At 37.2% G+C, this 17,999-nt stretch overlaps 1 protein-coding gene across 3 annotated transcripts in view; it reads left to right on the top strand.

Moving 5' to 3' along the window:
• The window catches only part of FZD3 (frizzled class receptor 3), a 100,597-nt gene that overhangs the window by 69,745 nt on the left and 12,853 nt on the right, over positions 1-17,999 (top strand). For all 3 annotated transcript variants that reach the window (XM_066388431.1, XM_066388439.1, XM_066388447.1), the window contains exon 5: positions 17,696-17,844. In XM_066388431.1, coding sequence (XP_066244528.1) covers positions 17,696-17,844 — 149 coding nt within the window. The remainder of the gene's footprint in view (positions 1-17,695; positions 17,845-17,999) is intronic.

The following is a 17,999-nucleotide window of genomic DNA, read 5'->3' as shown; positions in this document are numbered from 1 at the left end:
TACCATAAATATGTTGTCGATGGGTTTCTTCTTTTGCAATGCTTTTTTCCCCTTTAGCATGAGTAAATTTTTATATTTAATTAAGAAGAATTTAATCCCCAGGGTCTTTGGTGGATCATAAATCTAAATTGGAAGAATAAAACATGGAAAAATATTTTCCATATTGTGGTTGAATAAAGTCATATTGCAAAATTCTGTTGATTAAAATGAGAATGATATTAGTGGAGAGGAGTTGTACAGAAGATAGTGAATGTATGAAGGCTTTCCACAGCCAGTCACGCCATTGTAGAGAAAGGACATTAATCAAGGCACAGAGCTTACAGTGAATGCAAAAAAATCTCCCTTCTCTACCTGGGTTTCTTAAGCTGCCAGTAAATCGATTAAAGAGATATGTGAGTTTTTTCAGTTGTTAATGTGATATATATATATTTAAAATTCTTATTTATTGATTTTACAGAAGTAGGAGGAAGTGAGAAGTATTAGCTCATAGTTGCTTCCTTTATTTGTTCATTGCTTGCTTGTCATATATGTCTGGCCTGGGCAAGCCCAGGGTTTCGAACTGGCGACCTCAGCATTCCAGGTTGACACTCTATCCACTGTGCCACCACAGGCCAGGTTGATATGATATATTTCAATATTAGTATGTATAAAGTGTTTTTAAAGGAACTATAAGAGAATATTTTAAAGTTTCTCATTTGTCCATTTTCATTATACAAAGAACTGAAATATTTAGTGCGTTTTTTTTTATGATTTTAATTTGTTTACATAGATTCAAGTATCCCACCGAATTTATCTCCCCCACCCCCTTATTCCCCCTTGCCCCCCATACTCCCTCCCCCCAATGCCTTCCCCCCCTTCCCTCCAGGATTTGCTGTCCTATTCTCTATAATGCTGTGTTATGTATATATAATTTCATTAATGTCTTTCCCTTCTCTGATCCCATCTTCTCTTCCACTTTCCCTCTGACCACTTTCCCTCTGGTCCCTTTGATCCCGCCTCTGCCTCTGTTCCATTGCTCAGTTCACATTGTTCATTAGATTCCTCAAATGAGTGAGGTCATATGGTATTTTTCTTTCTCTGCCTGGCTTATAGTAGGGTTTTTCCTTAAAAAAAAAAAAAAAAAAAAATATATATATATATATATATATATATATATATATATATATGGGCATTTAGATAATTATATCATTTTAAAATAAAAACAACATTTATTTAAATTTTTTCTTTAATGAGCTTTGTCTTTCTAGCTAGTACATATCCTGTTTTACATACTAATTGTCTGAATTTGAGGAGGTTCCTTATGGGATTTATAACTAGATGATAGTGTGTTCTCCTTTCTCTTTCTTTTTCCTCCTTTCCTTATAGCAATAGCTTGACCACTCTTCCCCAGTGTCTTGGCCCTCTGGCTGCAACACTCTGACTACTGGCTCGTTCACAAAACAGGTGTTGCTTTCTCACTGTATCTCTGCCACAGGCAGGTGTTGACTTGTTTTCCCTGGAATTTTGGCTTTAACCAGAACTTTATAATATAAAATGTTCCGTGTTCCGTCCCTCTGTCCTCTTATTCTTTGTCCTCTCTTGCCTAATTGAAGATTTTGGTGGTTGGTGTTATTGTCAATCTTGTTTTGAGCATGTCTCTTTAATTCAAGCCTCTCTGTTATATAGACAGCATTTCTAATTTGTGAAAGACAGTACGATGCAGTTTAAAACACTGTCGAAGTAAAGAGATACGGTTTCTCATTGAGGCTCTTTTTTCTTCCCCTTCCCCTGTGTCTGGATAATCTTATATATTCCCATGTATTAGACTCTAGAGCCCAACTTTGTTTCTGAGTTTCAGACATATATCTATTCATACAATATTTTCATTTGGAAGTCTACAAGGCATTTCCAACTGAACATATCTAAAATGGAAGTCTTCGTTTTTCCCCTTAAACATTCCTACATCCTATCCCCAGTTCTCCCCGTTTCACAAGTTGCTCAGACCCACATTGGAGCTATCTTTGGGCCCTCTTTCTCACATATCTCATCACACACAGTCCATCAACTTCTCATCGCCAGCATTTCTACCTTCGTCCAAGCTGATCCTTCCACTCTGCCTTCCAATGCATCTGCTTGCTTTTCTGTTCGTATTCCTGTAAGGTTTATTTCTAACCCAGTAGCCAGAGTGATCTTTTCAAAACATGAAATCATGTTGCTCCTTCAAACAAAACCCTGTAGTGGCTCCCTATTACCCAAGAATAAAAATCATAATTTTTACCATTACCTGCAGGGCCATATATAATTTGGCCCGTCTACTTCTTTGATTTATTTCCTACAATTCTCTTCCTTTTGTGCTCAGGTCTAGCCATGCTGGTCTCCTTCTTACTGGTCTTCAGAGATAACAATGGTTGTTGTTGTTGTTCCTTCTGCTTGGAATACCCTTACTGCAGAATATACTCCAAATTTCTGCTTAAATGCCATGTCTTTGGAGAGGCCTTTGCTGACCACTTTGATCTAAAATACATACCCCATACACCACACCACACCCCAAACGCTATTCCCTAACTTGTTTTAGTTCTCAGTTTATTACTACCTGAAATTATTAGATTTCTTTATTTTCTTGTCTGTTGACAGCAGTCCAGACTCACCCTTTCCCTACCCATCCCTAGAATGTCAGCTCAGAAGGGCAGCGACTTTTTCTGACTTATTTATGGTTATAGATCTTGTACTGGAACATAGTAGGCACTAAGTAATTAAGTGACTGAGTTAATTAGTTACGTGACCTTGAGCAAATTGATTCATCTTCCAAGACTTTGATTCCACATATGTAAATAACGGATTAGACTGTGCAATATCTTTGAAGAAGAGTATTTTAGATGGCAGATGGTCAGTCAGTTGAAGACAACCTCAAAGTCATTCAGCTCAAACCCCCTGTTTTATAAGGGATTTGATGAAGGTCACATGGTTTCTGCCAGTCCTCTTTTCACATCACACAATACCTGCAATTCTTTGCTCAACTCTGATTAAATCTCCCGCTATACTTCTTTGATTACAATTTTACTAGTGTTATTTTTAGGTTCTTGGCCTCTTCACCTTTATTAAGCTACATTACATAAATTTATGTAAGCCTTGTCTTTACATTTACAAATAATTTTCTTCAGTCATTGTTTTCTCACTATTCACTGAATATAAGCAGATGTGATTTGAAACATGCTTCTCAATAGTCACATTTTTCCCTTTACCTCCCTCCACTTTTGTAGGAACTTACTGTTGTTTGTGAGTCAAAGAAAAATGTATAATCATGGTCAGCATGTACACTTTAACTGGTATGATATAACTTTGGAGGCAAATTAGATATAATAAAGACTAGTTTCTAATTTCCCTAGAAAATTTTTCAAGATTATTAGGGTGATAGGTTATTAGGATAAAACTTAAAATTTGCATATTCCAACCCCTTAATTTTCAGATGAGGAAATTTCAGTGTAAAGCAGCATAGGGGGCCTGACCTGTGGTGGCACAGTGGATAAAGCGTCAACCTGGAAACGCTGAGGTCGCCGATTCAAAACCCTTGGCTTGCCTGGTCAAGGCACATATGGGAGTTGATGCTTCCTGCTCCTCCCCCCTTCTCTCTCTCTCCCCCCTCTCTATAATGAATAAATAAAATCTTAAAAAAAAAGCAACATAGGATAAATAGTTCCTTATTTCAGGACTTCTCAGAGCCTTTCATGTACAAATGTGCATGTTAGTCTCCACGGAGGGAGTATAATATCCAAATTTTACTTTACCACAGAATATCTTGCTACCTTTTATCTTTTGGTCCAATAGCTCCCTGCACCATATGTTTAAACATTTACTAGATGTCAAACACAGTTGTATTTGATATGCTACATATATTTGCGCTTTCTTAATATTATGTGAAAATCTGTCATTTTCTAAAAAGAAGTAATATGCCGCCTGACCAGGCACAGTGCAGTGGATAGAGCATCAAACTGGGACGCAGAGTACCCAGGTTCAAAACCCCGAGGTCGCCTGACCAGGCCGTGGTGCAGTGGATAGAGTGTTGGACTGGGATACAGAGGACCCAGGTTCGAGACCCCGAGGTCGCCAGCTTGAGCAAGGGCTCATCTGGTTTGAGCAAAAGCTCACCAGCTTGAACCCAAGGTCGCTGGCTCGAGTAAGGGGTTACTCAGTCTGCGGAAGGCCCGCGGTCAAGGCACATATGAGAAGGCAATCAATGAACACTTAAGGTGTTGCAATGCACAACGAAAAACTAATGATTGATGCTTCTCATCTCTCTGTTCCTGTCTGTCTGTCCCTGTCTATCCCTCTCTCTGACTCTGTCTTTGTAAAAAAAAAAAAAAAAAAACACCCCGAGGTCACAGGCTGGAGCACAGGCTCATCTGGCTTGAGCGCAGGCTCAACAGCTTGAGCGCGAAATCATAGACATGACTCCATGGTCGCTGGCTTGACCTCAAAGGTCGCTGGTTTGAAGCCCAAGGTCTCTGGCTTGAGCAAGGGGTCCCTCATTCTGCTGTAGCCCTCCGGTCAAGGTATATATGAGAAAGCAATCAATGAACAACTAAGCCTCAATGAAGAATTGATGCTTCTCATCTCTCTCCCTTCCTGTCTGTCCCCATCTGTCCCTCTCTCTTTCTCTCTCTCTCTGTCTCTGTCACACACACACACACACAAAAAGAAGTAATGTGCTGTAACAGAGAATGTAAAGAAGTGATGTGTATGTGTCTGTGTAAATGCAGAATATAAGTCCTAGGCATTGATTCATTTATAATTCATTATAATGTTTTCTATCTTATTGATGATTAATCGGTTTATATAACTCACTTTATTTTATTTTATTTTTTTTTATAATAAATTTTTATTAATGGTAATGGGATGACATTAATAAATCAGGGTACATATATTCAAAGAAAACATGTCTAGGTTATTTTGTCATTAAATTATGTTGCAAACCCCTCACCCAAAGTCAGACTGTCCTCCGCCACCCTCTATCTAGTTCTCTGTGCCCCTCCCCCTCCCCCTAACTCTCTCCCTCCCTCCCTCCCATGTCCTCCCTCCCCCCACCCTTGGTAACCACCACACTCTTGTCCATGTCTCTTAGTCTCATTTTTATGTTCCACCAATGTATGGAATCATGTAGTTCTTGTTTTTTTCTGATTTACTTATTTCACTCCTTATAATGTTATCAAGATCCCACCATTTTGCTGTAAATGATCTGATGTCATCATTTCTTATGGCTGAGTAGTATTCCATAGTGTATATGTGCCACATCTTCTTTATCCAGTCTTCTATTGAAGGGCTTTTTGGTTGTTTCCATGTCTTGGCCACTGTGAACAGTGCTGCAATGAACATGGGGCTACATGTGTCTTCACGTATCAATGTTTCTGAGGTTTTGGGGTATATACCCAGTAGAGGGATTGCTGGGTCATAAGGTAGTTCTATTTGCAGTTTTTTGAGGAACCACCATACTTTCCTCCATAATGGTTGTACTACTTTACAGTCCCACCAACAGTGAATGAGGATTCCTTTTTCTCCACAGCCTCTCCAACATTTGCTATTACCCGTCTTGTTGATAATAGCTAATCTAACAGGAGTGAGGTGGTATCTCATTGTAGTTTTGATTTGCATTTCTCTAAAAACTAATAAAGCTGAGCATCTTTTCATATATCTGTTGGCCATTTGTATCTCCTCCTGGGAGAAGTGTCTGTTCATGTCCTCTTCCCATTTTTTTATTGGATTGTTTGTTTGTTTGTTGTTGAGTTTTATGAGTTCTTTGTAAATTTTGGATATTAGGCCCTTATCTGAGCTGTTGTTTGAAAATATCATTTCCCATTTAGTTGGCTGTCTGTTTATTTTGATATCAGTTTCTCTTGCTGAGCAAAAACTTTTTATTCTGATGTAGTCCCATTCATTTATCTTTGCCTTCACTTCTCTTGCCATTGGAGTCAAGTTCATAAAATGTTCTTTAAAACCCAGGTCCATGATTTTAGTACCTATGTCTTCTTCTATGTACTTTATTGTTTCAGGTCTTATATTTAGGTCTTTGATCCATTTTGAATTAATTTTAGTACACGGGAACAGGCTGTAGTCGAGTTTCATTCTTTTGCATGTGGCTTTCCAGTTTTCCCAACACCATTTGTTGAAGAGGCTTTCTTTTCTCCATTGTGTGTTGTTGGCCCCTTTATCAAATATTATTTGACCATATATATGTGGTTTTATTTCTGGGCTTTCTATTCTGTTCCATTGGTCTGAGTGTCTATTTTTCTGCCAATACCATGCTGTTTTGATTATCGTGGCCCTATAATATAGTTTAAAGTCAGGTATTGTAATGCCCCCAGCTTCATTCTTTTTCCTTAGGATTGTTTTGGCTATTCGGGGTTTTTTATAGTTCCATATAAATCTGATGATTTTTTGTTCCATTTCTTTAAAAAATCTCATAGGGATTTTGATGGGAATTGCATTAAATTTGTATATTGCTTTGGGTAATATGGCCATTTTGATTATATTTATTCTTCCTATCCAAGAACAAGGAATATTTTTCCATCTCATTGTATCTTTTTCGATTTCTCTTAACAATGCTTTGTAATTTTCATTATATAGGTCCTTTACGTTCTTTGTTATGTTTATTCCTAGGTATTTTTATTTTTTTTGTTGCAATCGTGAAGGGGATTATTTTTTTGAGTTCGTTTTCTAATATTTCATTGTTGGCATATAGAAAGGCTATGGACTTTTGTATGTTAATTTTGTATCCTGTGACCTTACTGTATTGGCTTATTGTTTCTAATAATCTTTTTGCGGAGTCCTTCGGGTTTTCGATGTATAGGATCATATCATCAGCAAAAAGTGATACCTTTACTTCTTCTTTTCCGATATGGATGCCTTTTATTTCTTTGTCTTGTCTGATTGCTCTGGCCAGAACTTCTAGCACCACGTTAAATAAGAGTGGAGAGAGTGGACAACCCTGTCTTGTTCCTGATTTAAGGTAGAAAGTCCTCAGTTTTATGCCGTTTAATAGGATGTTGGCTGATGGTTTATCATATATGGCCTTTATCATGTTGAGATATTTTCCTTCTATACCCATTTTGTTGAGAGTCTTAAACATAAAATTGTGTTGTATTTTATCAAAAGCCTTTTCTGCATCTATTGATAAGATCATGTGGTTTTTGTTCTTTGTTTTGTTGATATGGTGTATGACGTTAACCGTTTTGCGTATGTTGAACCATCCTTGAGATTCTGGGATGAATCCCACTTGATCATGATGTATTATTTTTTTAATATGTTGTTGTATTCGGTTTGCCAGTATTTTGTTTAGTATTTTAGCATCTGTATTCATTAGAGATATTGGTCTGTAGTTTTCTTTCTTTGTGCCATCCTTGCCAGGTTTTGGTATGAGGGTTATGTTGGCCTCATAAAATGTGTTTGGAAGTATTGCTTCTTCTTCAATTTTTTGGAAGACTTTGAGTAGAATAGGAACCAAGTCTTCTTTGAATGTTTGATAGAATTCACTAGTATAACCGTCTGGGCCTGGACTTTTATTTTTGGGGAGGTTTTTAATAGTTTTTTCTATTTCCTCCCTGCTGATTGGTCTGTTTAGGCTTTCTGCTTCTTCATGACTCAGTCTAGGAAGGTTGTATTGTTCTAGGAATTTATCCATTTCTTCTAGATTGTTGTATTTGGTGGCATATAATTTTTCATAGTATTCTACAATAATTCTTTGTATATCTATGATGTCTGTGGTGATCTCTCCTCTTTCATTTTGGATTTTATTTATTTGAGTCTTGTGCCTTTTTTCCTTGGTGAGTCTTGCCAAGGGTTTGTCAATTTTGTTGATCTTTTCAAAGAACCAGCTCCTTGTTTTATTGATTTTTTCTATAGTTTTTCTGTTCTCTATTTCATTTATTTCTGCTCTGATTTTTATTATCTCCTTTCTTCGACTGGTTTTGGGTTGTCTTTGTTCTTCTTTTTCTAGTTCCTTAAGGTGGGAAGTTAAGTGGTTTACTTCGGCTCTCTCTTGTTTGTTCATATAGGCCTGAAGTGATATGAACTTTCCTCTTATTACTGCTTTTGCTGCATCCCAGAGATTCTGATATGTCGTATTTTCATTTTCATATGTCTGTATATATCTTTTGATCTCTGCGCTTATTTCTTCTTTGACCCATTCATTTTTTAGAAGTATGTTGTTTAGTTTCCACATTTTTGTGGGTTTTCCCCCCTCTTTTTTGCAGTTGAATTCTAGTTTCAAGGCTTTATGATCAGAAAATATGCTTGGTACAATTTCAATTTTTCTAAATTTGCTGATATTGTCTTTGTGGCCCAACATATGGTCAATTCTTGAGAATGTTCCATGTACACTAGAGAAAAATGTATACTCTGTTGCTTTGGGATGAAGTGTCCTGTAGATGTCTATCATATCCAGGTGTTCTAGTATTTCGTTTAAGGCCACTATGTCTTTGTTGATTCTCTGTTTGGATGACCGATCTAGAGCCGTCAGCGGTGTATTGAGGTCTCCAAGTATGATTGTATTTTTGTTAGTTTTTGTTTTAAGGTCAATAAGTAGCTGTCTTATATATTTTGGTGCTCCTTGGTTTGGTGCATATATATTAAGGATTGTTATGTCTTCTTGATTCAACTTCCCCTTAATCATTATGAAATGACCATTTTTGTCTCTGAGTACTTTTTCTGTCTTGTAGTCAGCATTATTAGATATGAGTATTGCTACACCTGTTTTTTTTGGGGTGTTGTTTGCTTGGAGTATTGTTTTCCAGCCTTTCACTTTGAATTTGTTTTTATCCTTGTTGCTTAGATGTGTTTCTTGTAGGCAGCATATAGTTGGATTTTCTTTTTTAATCCATTCTGCTACTCTGTGTCTTTTTATTGGTAAGTTTAATCCATTTACATTTAGTGTAATTATTGACACTTGTGGGTTCCCTACTGCCATTTTATAAATTGCTTTCTGTTAGTTTTGTATCTAGTTTGATTCTTCTCTTTTGTTTTTCTATCATTTGTTTTTGTTTGTTTGTGTTCCATACTTCTTTCCTCTGTTGCTACCTTTTTTAAGTCAAGTGTTTTTGTGGTGGTTTTTTCAAGGGTGGTTACCATTAAGTAATGAAAAGGGTACCTACCATATTCATTGTAGTACCCTATCTTATAAGTATTTCTGCACTTCATCGCCGTTTGCTACTGTTAATCTCCATCCTCTCCCCCCTTTTTTTCCTTTGTTGTCACAGTTTAAGTTTGGTTTTATTGTGTTCTTGGTGGAGCTGTTACTTGTGGTGTTGTTTTCTTTTGTTCTTTGAATCTGGTTGGAAAACCCCCTTTAGTATTTCCTGGAGTGGGGGCTTTCTGTTGATAAATTCTCTCATCTTTTCTGTATTTTTGAATGTTTTTATATCTCCTTCATACTTGAAGGATAGCTTTGATGGGTATAGTATTCTTGGCTGAAAGTTCCTCTCTTTCAGGGCTTTAAATATTGGGGTCCACTCTCTTCTAGCTTGTAGAGTTTCTTCTGAGAAATCTGATGATAATCTAATAGGCCTTCCTTTATATGTTGTACTCTTCTTTTCCCTGGCTGCCTTGAGAATTTTTTCTTTGTCATTGGTTTGTGTCATCTTTATTATGATGTGCCTTGGAGTGGGTTTGTTGGGGTTAAGAAAACTCGGTGTTCTGTTTGCTTCTTGAATTTGAGGCTTTAGTTCTTTCCACAGGCTTGGGAAGTTCTCGTCTATTATTTGTTTGAGTATATTCTCCATTCCATTTTCTTTTTCTTCTCCCTCTGATATACCTATTATTCTTATGTTATTCTTTCTGATGGAGTCAGACAATTCCTGTAGGGCTTTCTCGTTTTTTATTATTTTTGAGTCTCTTTCTTCTTCTCTCTGTTGTGCCTCAAGTTGTTTGTCTTCTATTTCACTAATCCTATCTTCAATCTGGGCTGTTCTGTTAGCTAAGCTTGTTACCTCGTTTTTCAGCTCGTGAATTGAGTTTTTCATTTCTGTTTGATTTGTTTTTATAGTTTCAATTTCCTTGGTAATATATTCTTTGTGTTCATTGAGTTGTTTTCTGATCTCCCTATATTGCCTTTCTGTGTTTTCTTGTATATCTCTGAGTATTTTTAAGATTTCTATTCTAAATTCTCTGTCATTTAGCTCCAAGGCTTCCAATATGTTAAGTCTTTTCTCCATAGATTTTTCCACATCTATTTGTGTTACCTTTCTGTCTTTTGTATCATAATATTCGATTTCCTCTTTCTTATCGGCATCTGAGGGTGGTCTTGTTGATAGCACTAATTAGAATTAATAAAGAGTAAAAAGTAAAAAAAAAAAAAAAAAAAAAGGAAGAAAATCTTAGACAAGCATAAGATGATTTGCTTGTAAGTGATGGTCAACTAAGAGATATAATGAGAGGGATAAGAGGGAACCAGAAAAAAGGACCAAAAAAGAATAATAAAGAAGAAAAAAAATAAAAATAATAAGTAAAAATCTGTTGTATTAAGTGGAGCGAAGACTAAATACAATGGAGACCTTGGGTTGGGAGGACCCAAAATGCCACAAAAATAAACAAACAAGAAAAAAAATAAAAACAAAAGCAAAAAAGAAAAATAAAGCCCAAAAAAAGCCTTGAGTCCCAAATTAACTAATTTGTTCGTGATTGAGGATTAAATGGGAGGAAAGTAAAATGAGAAAAGAAAAAATGAATAGAAAGGAAAAAATAAGAAAAAGAGAAAAACGAAGGAAGAAATAAAATAGGAAGAGAAAAAAGACAAAATAAAGCAAGACAAAAACAAAAAACAAAAGAGGAGAGAGTGAGAGTTAAGTGTTTTGGAGTATAACCTTAAAGGAGGGTGAGGATGAAGAAGAGAAATGAAATGTAACACTCATGGGTAGTGTAGTTCAGGAAAAGGGAATCATAAGATGGGCAGAGAATAGAAGGACCGAGGTGGAGGAAATAAAGGCAATAAGATAGAAGAAACAAACAACAACAAAAAAAAAATTAGTGGAACAAGTTGTAAAGTCTGTGGATTTTTCTTGATTTTGAGAGGTTAACTTCTTCCTTTTTCTTTTCTCTCCCTCTTCCTGGTCGGTGACTCTGTACCCCAGGCTCTGCCCCTGTGTCACACTTAGGTAGGGATTTGCAGTTGATGGGATTCTATGGCAATGTCATATAATTGGCTTTAGTCTTGCTGGTAGTCAAGGCTTGTTGGCGTTTGCAGGGTCCAACGATGAGAGAGTTTGCTTTCCTGGATTCTCTCTCCTAGTCCCCCCTTTCTGAATTAGCAGCCTGGTGATCCAGCTATAAGGCTGCAACTGCTTCTGCCTGGGGAGTAAGAGGCTCAAAGAGCTGGGAAATCCCCACTCTATCCCCACTCAGTGCAAGGCTTTGGGAAAGGCTCTGGCAGTCAGGGCCTCCAGTGTAATCAGGCGGGGGTGGGAGTCAATTGTTGTCAAGGTGACTGTTCAGCGCCTAGCATTCAGTTGGACCTCTCAACCCAGGCTTTCCACACTTTGTAGCCTGTTTTTGCTGGGAAGAAGAGGCACTAGTCTCTGCTTGCGACTAGTGTAGTATAGATCTTATTATCTGCCAAGTCCTTCTTGTTAGCGTTTATCCCTGAATATGGAGGCTCTATCAATCAGAAGTTGCCCCCGCCCCTTTAGCGAGAGGCACTAAAAAATATCACGCCTCTTGTCTTGGATCGCTGAACTGAGAGAGATCTTATCAATTAGAACCGAGGGTGCGCAGATTTCATGGGTTAAGCTAATTTCAGTGATTTGGTCGCAGCTGTGCTCCCGAAGGTATTTTAGGCTGCCTGCGCGCGCCCCTCCCCCAACGCTTGATTGTTAGCTTGAATGGCTGGGTGAGGTGCCCCGCCCGCGGAGAGAATCTCCCAAGCCTCTCCCGCTCGCCCTGCCGCTGGCGGCTGGACTGCACCAGGCGCAGGATAATGGGGCCCCCTGGGTGTGCGGGCCAGTAGGGCGTTCTGGACGCGTGGAATGCCCAGGGCACGCGCGCGAATGGGGTGCTCCGGGCACCGGTGGCTGGCGACTCTCACTCGCAGTGTGCGGGCTGCTGGGAACGTAAGCGGTGCTCGCTCTGCAACGGGACCGGGCGCGCACGCGCGGCGTCTGCTCGCGGCTGCTCGCGGCTCCGAGTGTGGGCTGACTCACCACAGGTGCACTTCCTCGCGGCTTGAATGAACATCCCTGCGGTAGCTTCCTCCACACCCTCGTCTCTCAGATTCAAGTGATAACAGTCCTTTCGCTATCAGTTTGTGTGGAATTCCGGAATGCTCCGAGGATAAATTTTTCTGTTTCTAGTTGATAAATTTGTTGTGATTTAGGGGAGAGCTGTCGGACGCGCTGCTCACGGCGCCATTTCCGTGACGTCACATATAACTCACTTTAGATACTTATGATATTCACTGTATACTGTATATTAAATATCAATATAATTTTTGATGATTTCTTGGAGCATTTCATTTGTAGAACACTTATTGATACCTTCTATAATCTATTTACATTTTACCACATTTTGGCATTCCATTAATAAAGTAAACTTTCCCTGGTTTAATATGTTTTGTAAATGTTGATTATATACATATAGTTTTATCTGTTTTAAAATATTGCTAAATTTTAGGAAAAAAATTATTGTAAAACATGCTTAAAGGAAAAATGCACCTCCCCATCAATATAACCACTATTTACATTTTTTTGTATATTTTTATAACATTTTGGTAGCTACTTTTTGGAGATATGGACCACCACCACCCTCTAGCTATTGAACCACACTTCTTACTTTTTTTGTTCCTTTCCTTGAATTAGGCTGGCTCTGTGACTTCTTTTGATTAGCAGAATGAGCAGTAGTGGTTCTACATGACTCTGAGGCTAAGTCTTAAGAAGTCTTGCAGCTTTTTTCAAGTTCTCTTAGAATGATTGCTCTGGGAGAAGCCAGCCTCTGGTGAGAAGTCTAGACCACTCTGAATTCCAAACTAGTCATAAGCTATATGGACAGGCTGTGTGAAAGGAGGGAGGGAAGTTGTGCACCTATTGATTGCTTCTCATCATGCCGTGGCTAGAGCTCGAACCAGTGACCTCAGGATGAAGTTGGTGCCCTGAGGATCGAGCCAGAAACTCGGAATCCAACTGGCGACCTTGGTGTTCTGGGATGATGCTCTGTCCACTGTGCCACCAGCCAGGCCTTATTTGTTTTTCTATATGAACTTTAGAATCACTTTGTTTAATTCCCAGATAACTCTGTTGGTATTTTTATTGGAATTATTAAATTTAATGATTGAATCAAGGAGAATGTACACTTTTATGATAGTGATTCTTTCTAGCCAAGAACATGTTTTATAAGCATTTTAAAGCTTCTTCTAATACATCACTTATTTCTATTATTAAATTTATTCCTAACTATTCTATCCCTTTTGTTACTATGGAAGTATTAGTTTGCTAGGACTGCCAAAACAAGATACCACAGACTGGGTGGCTAAAACAATATTTACAGAGGTTAGAAGTCCAAGATCAAGGTGCCAGCATGGTTGGTTTCCTCTGAGGCCTCTCTCCTTGGCTTGTAGATGACTGGCCACCCTCTTACTATTTCCTCACATGGTCTTTTCTATGCTCATCCCTGCTGACTGTGTGTCCAAATTTCCCCTTCTTATAAGGACATCAGTCAGATTGGTTTAAGGTCCACCTATATGACTTCATTTAACCACAATTACCTGTTTAAAGGCTCTGTCTCCAAATAAGTCACATTCTGAAATACTGGGATTTAGGGCTTTAATATACGAATTTTAGGGGGATACAGTTTAGCCCATAACAATGACAGATGAAGAATTTTCTTTTGCCTAGTAACTGTTACTTGCATAGCTGAAAGTGATTTGAGTATTTTATTTTGCACTTAGCTATCTTGCTTATGATTTATAATAGTTTTTACTTTATTCTCTTAAAATTACTTTATTTATAAGTAATCATTTTCTATCCTTTATAATTTTTATACCTTTTTTGTCTAATTGCAGTCAGAACTGTTGATACAAGTTTAATTAAGAGTAGTAGTAGTAGCCTGTCCAGGCAGTGGACGGTGGATAGAGCATCGGACTGGGACGCGGAGGACCCAGGTTCAAAACCCCGAGGTCACCAACTTGAGCGCGGGCTCACCAGCTTGAGCAAGCAGTTGCTGGCTTGAGCATGAGATCATGGACATGACCCCAAGGTCGCTGGCTTGAGCAAGGAGTCACTTGCTTTGCTGGAGCGCCCCCCCCTCAAGGCACATATGAGAAAGCAATCAATGAACAACTAAGGTGTCGCAACAAAGAATTGATGCTTCTCATCCCTCTCCCTTTCTGTCTGTCTGTCCTTCTCTCTGACTCTCTCTTTGTCTTTGTCAAAAAAAGAAAAAAAAAGAGTAGCAGCAGTAGATCCTCTTGTTGTATTCCTGACTTTAATGAGAACAGTAGCTTCTGGTGTTCCCATTAAACATGGTGCTGGCTTTGGAATGACAGATTTATTTTGTCACTTTATAAGGGCTTATTATCATCTATTTTTATTTTATTACAATTTTTTTTTCTTAAATGAGAAGCAGGGAGGCAGAGAAACAGACTCCTGCATGCACCCTGACTGGGATCCACCTGGCAAACCTCCTATGGAGCGATGCTCTGCCCATCTACAACCTACTTCTTTGCTTGGCAACCAAGCTATTTTAGTGGCTGAGGCAAGGCCATGGAGTTATCCTCAGCACCTGGGGCCAACTTGCTCCAACTGAGCCATGGCCACGGGAGGAGAAGAGAGTAATAGAGAGAAGGGCAAGGGGGAGGGGTGGAGAAGCAGATGGTCACTTCTGTTGTGTACCCTAACCAGGAATCAAACCCAGGACATCCAGACGCCAGACTAATGCTCTACCACTGAGCCAACTGGCCAGGGCCCTTTATTATAATTTTTAATAAATGGATATTTTTTACAATTTTTAATTTTTTTAAATTTATTTATTTATGTATTTTTTACAGGGACAGAGAGTGAGTCAGAGAGAGGGATAGGCAGGGACAGACAGGAACGGAGAGAGATGAGAAGCATCAATCATTAGTTTTTCATTGTGCGTTGCAACACCTTAGTTGTTCATTGATTGCTTTCTCATATGTGCCTTGACCACAGGCCTTCAGCAGACCAAGTAACCCCTTGTTGGACCCAGCGACCTTGGGTTCAAGCTGGTAGGCTTTTGCTCAAACCAGATGATCTCAAGCTAGTGACCTTGGGGTCTTGAACCTGGGTCTTCTGCATCCCAGTCTGATGCTCTATCCACTGTGCCACCGCCTGGTCAGGCTATTTTTACAATTTTTAAAAACTAAGAATGGATAATTAATTAGTCAAGTGCCTTTTTTTGCATACATGGAAATTATTATGTATATTTTCTCTCTGATCCAATAATGTATGGAATTTATAAATTAGTTTTCTAATATTGAATCATTTTTGCTTTTCTATATTTGGTTATGATATATTTTTTGAATTTTCTGTTGGATTCTTTTTGCATAAAAATTCATAAGTGGGATATCTGTAATTGTTTTGAGTCTGTTGAGTTAGGTACAATTTTATGCTTGATTCTGGGGTCAATTTTGTTTATATTTTCCTATTATTTTTTCTATTAATTTCAAAGTTTATTTGCATACAATTGAGCAACGTAATCTCTTAATGTTACTTTAGTTTTGTTCTCTTTGTAGCTGTTTACTTATCATTTCTACTTGTGTATGTGTGTACACACATGGGCTATTTTCTTCCCTTTGTTTTAAGTAGGGTAGAGAATGGTTATTATTCTTTTCAAATAACCAACTTTGGGGCTTCTTAGTTATTTTTGTCTTTTAATTTCTTGTATCTTTATTCCTTCAATTTCTTTTTCTTGTGATTGCTTTATTGATAGTAATACAATTAATATTCCTAGTTAGTCACTATGGTTACATGTTCTGCAGAAGTTTTAAGTTGTTAGTAGTCAGAATTGTCAGTCTTTTAGTTTTATATGTATCTTCTTTGTTTCATATTTCTCTTCTAAAAAGGCCTTTTATGCCTCCCATTATATAAATGTTCTTTATGCTTTTCATAGTTTTATATCTTATTTTTAAGTTTCTATAATTTTTTTTCTTATTGTGTGAGGTGGTGTCTAAATTATTTTGTTTCCAGGTGGAGTGCCAACCATCCCAGTGTCACGTATTGAACAAGCTATCTTTTCCTCATTTATTTGAAGTAGTTATTTAACTTTTCACATGATTGTGAAAAATCTTATTGATTTTTTGGATTATTTCAAGTTTATAGGATTATTTGGGGGATAATTAAATTAATATCTTTAAAATATTGAACCTTTACATGTAGAAATATGGAATATTTCTTTATTTACTTAAGTTTTTCTGTGTCCAATAGGATTTTAGCATTTTCTTTTTCTTATTAGGTTTATTTGTAGGTGTCCTATAGTTTCTTTTAATATTATAAATTAAATTATTTTCATTGTTTTTCTTACCTGGTTATTGATATTAATAATATTTAGAAACTTTTGATTTTTGTATATAAATCTTTCCCAACTTAGTTACTGAATCCTTTGTTTTTATTTGTTTTTTTCAGTTGATTTTTTTGGATTTTCAGGATAGTCTTATTCTGTCTTTGTTCCCAGAACTTACACTGTTTTTAAGTTTCCATTCTGTCAGGGTGTCTCCAGAATTGACTAAGACTTCTGGAATGGTAGCTGTATTCTTCATATCTCCAGAGGACAGAGTTAGGACAGATGGACAGAACAGCTAGAGCTATTTTAACACGGAAGAAAAGCTAATGTTACAATATTAATGTCAGCTAAAATACAGTTGAAGGTGAAGAGTATTAATAAAGTAAAATAAGCAGCTAGAGCATTACTGAAATTTACATAACACTTCATGTAGGCTTGAAAATAAAAATCAGAAGGAAAACTGATTATGTGAAAGATTTTAGCATACCTCTATTAAACAAAATTAATGAAGAATACAGGGAAGATTTGAACAACACAACTGATGAAGTTGATCTAATACATTTAGAAACTTTTGTACCCAGCAAATAGAGAAAATGCAGTATTTTTGAATACTTAGAAAAATTGTGTTCTAAATCACAAAATAAGTCTCCAAAAGTTAAGGTAACTGGAGTCTATAGACCAGATTATCTGACCACAATAATTAAACTTGAAACCAGCATAAAAAAGACATTTTTGAAAAACTCATCTGGCTAGAAACTAGAAAATGCGCTTTCAAATAGTGCATAGATTGAAGGGGAAGCTTGCAGAGAGCTAGCAGTAGAGATGAAGTAGGTAGATGGAAGAACATATTAAAGATAACAACTTTTTTATATTGTGTTTACCAAAGATAGGGCTAGCAAAATTGGCCAATACAGGTACTACTTGAACTGCTATTCTTGTTCATGGTTTATTTGGACATTAATAATGTCTTTATTTAGAAGGTAGCCAGTGTGTGCTAATAAAAATATAAAACTCGAAAAATATATATAAATTATAAATTTTTTGTCAAATGTTCAGAAGTGTATCATTCCATATAACCAGAAAATTAACTCGTACTATATGAGTGAAAAGATCAAATTTGTAGAATTACTTTACTATTGTTTGTTTTATTTAGAAATTTTGATTATGGCATTTAATAGATAGTTCTTTTTATGTATTTAAGGTGTTTGTCTTTTCCTTCTTGTAGGTCACCCATATGAGTCGTCCAGACCTGATTCTCTTTCTGATGAAATACCTGATGGCCCTCATAGTTGGTATCCCCTCCATTTTTTGGGTTGGAAGCAAAAAGACATGCTTTGAATGGGCCAGTTTTTTTCATGGTCGTAGAAAAAAAGAGTAAGTTGAAGTAATTTATCAGTGTTCACAAACTTCACATTCACATGATTTTTTGTGTGTGTTGCTTACATGAAAATAATTTGGATTTGAAGGAAGTATTCCAATAAGATTATAACTTCAGATGCCATCAGTTAAGATCGACACAGTAGCTAAAA

The sequence above is a fragment of the Saccopteryx leptura genome, chromosome 1 (assembly GCF_036850995.1).
Source record: "Saccopteryx leptura isolate mSacLep1 chromosome 1, mSacLep1_pri_phased_curated, whole genome shotgun sequence".
Classification (NCBI taxonomy): Eukaryota; Metazoa; Chordata; class Mammalia; order Chiroptera; family Emballonuridae; genus Saccopteryx; species Saccopteryx leptura.
The sequence above is the reverse complement of the archived record's forward strand: the minus strand, read 5'-3'. Positions and strand labels throughout refer to the sequence as shown.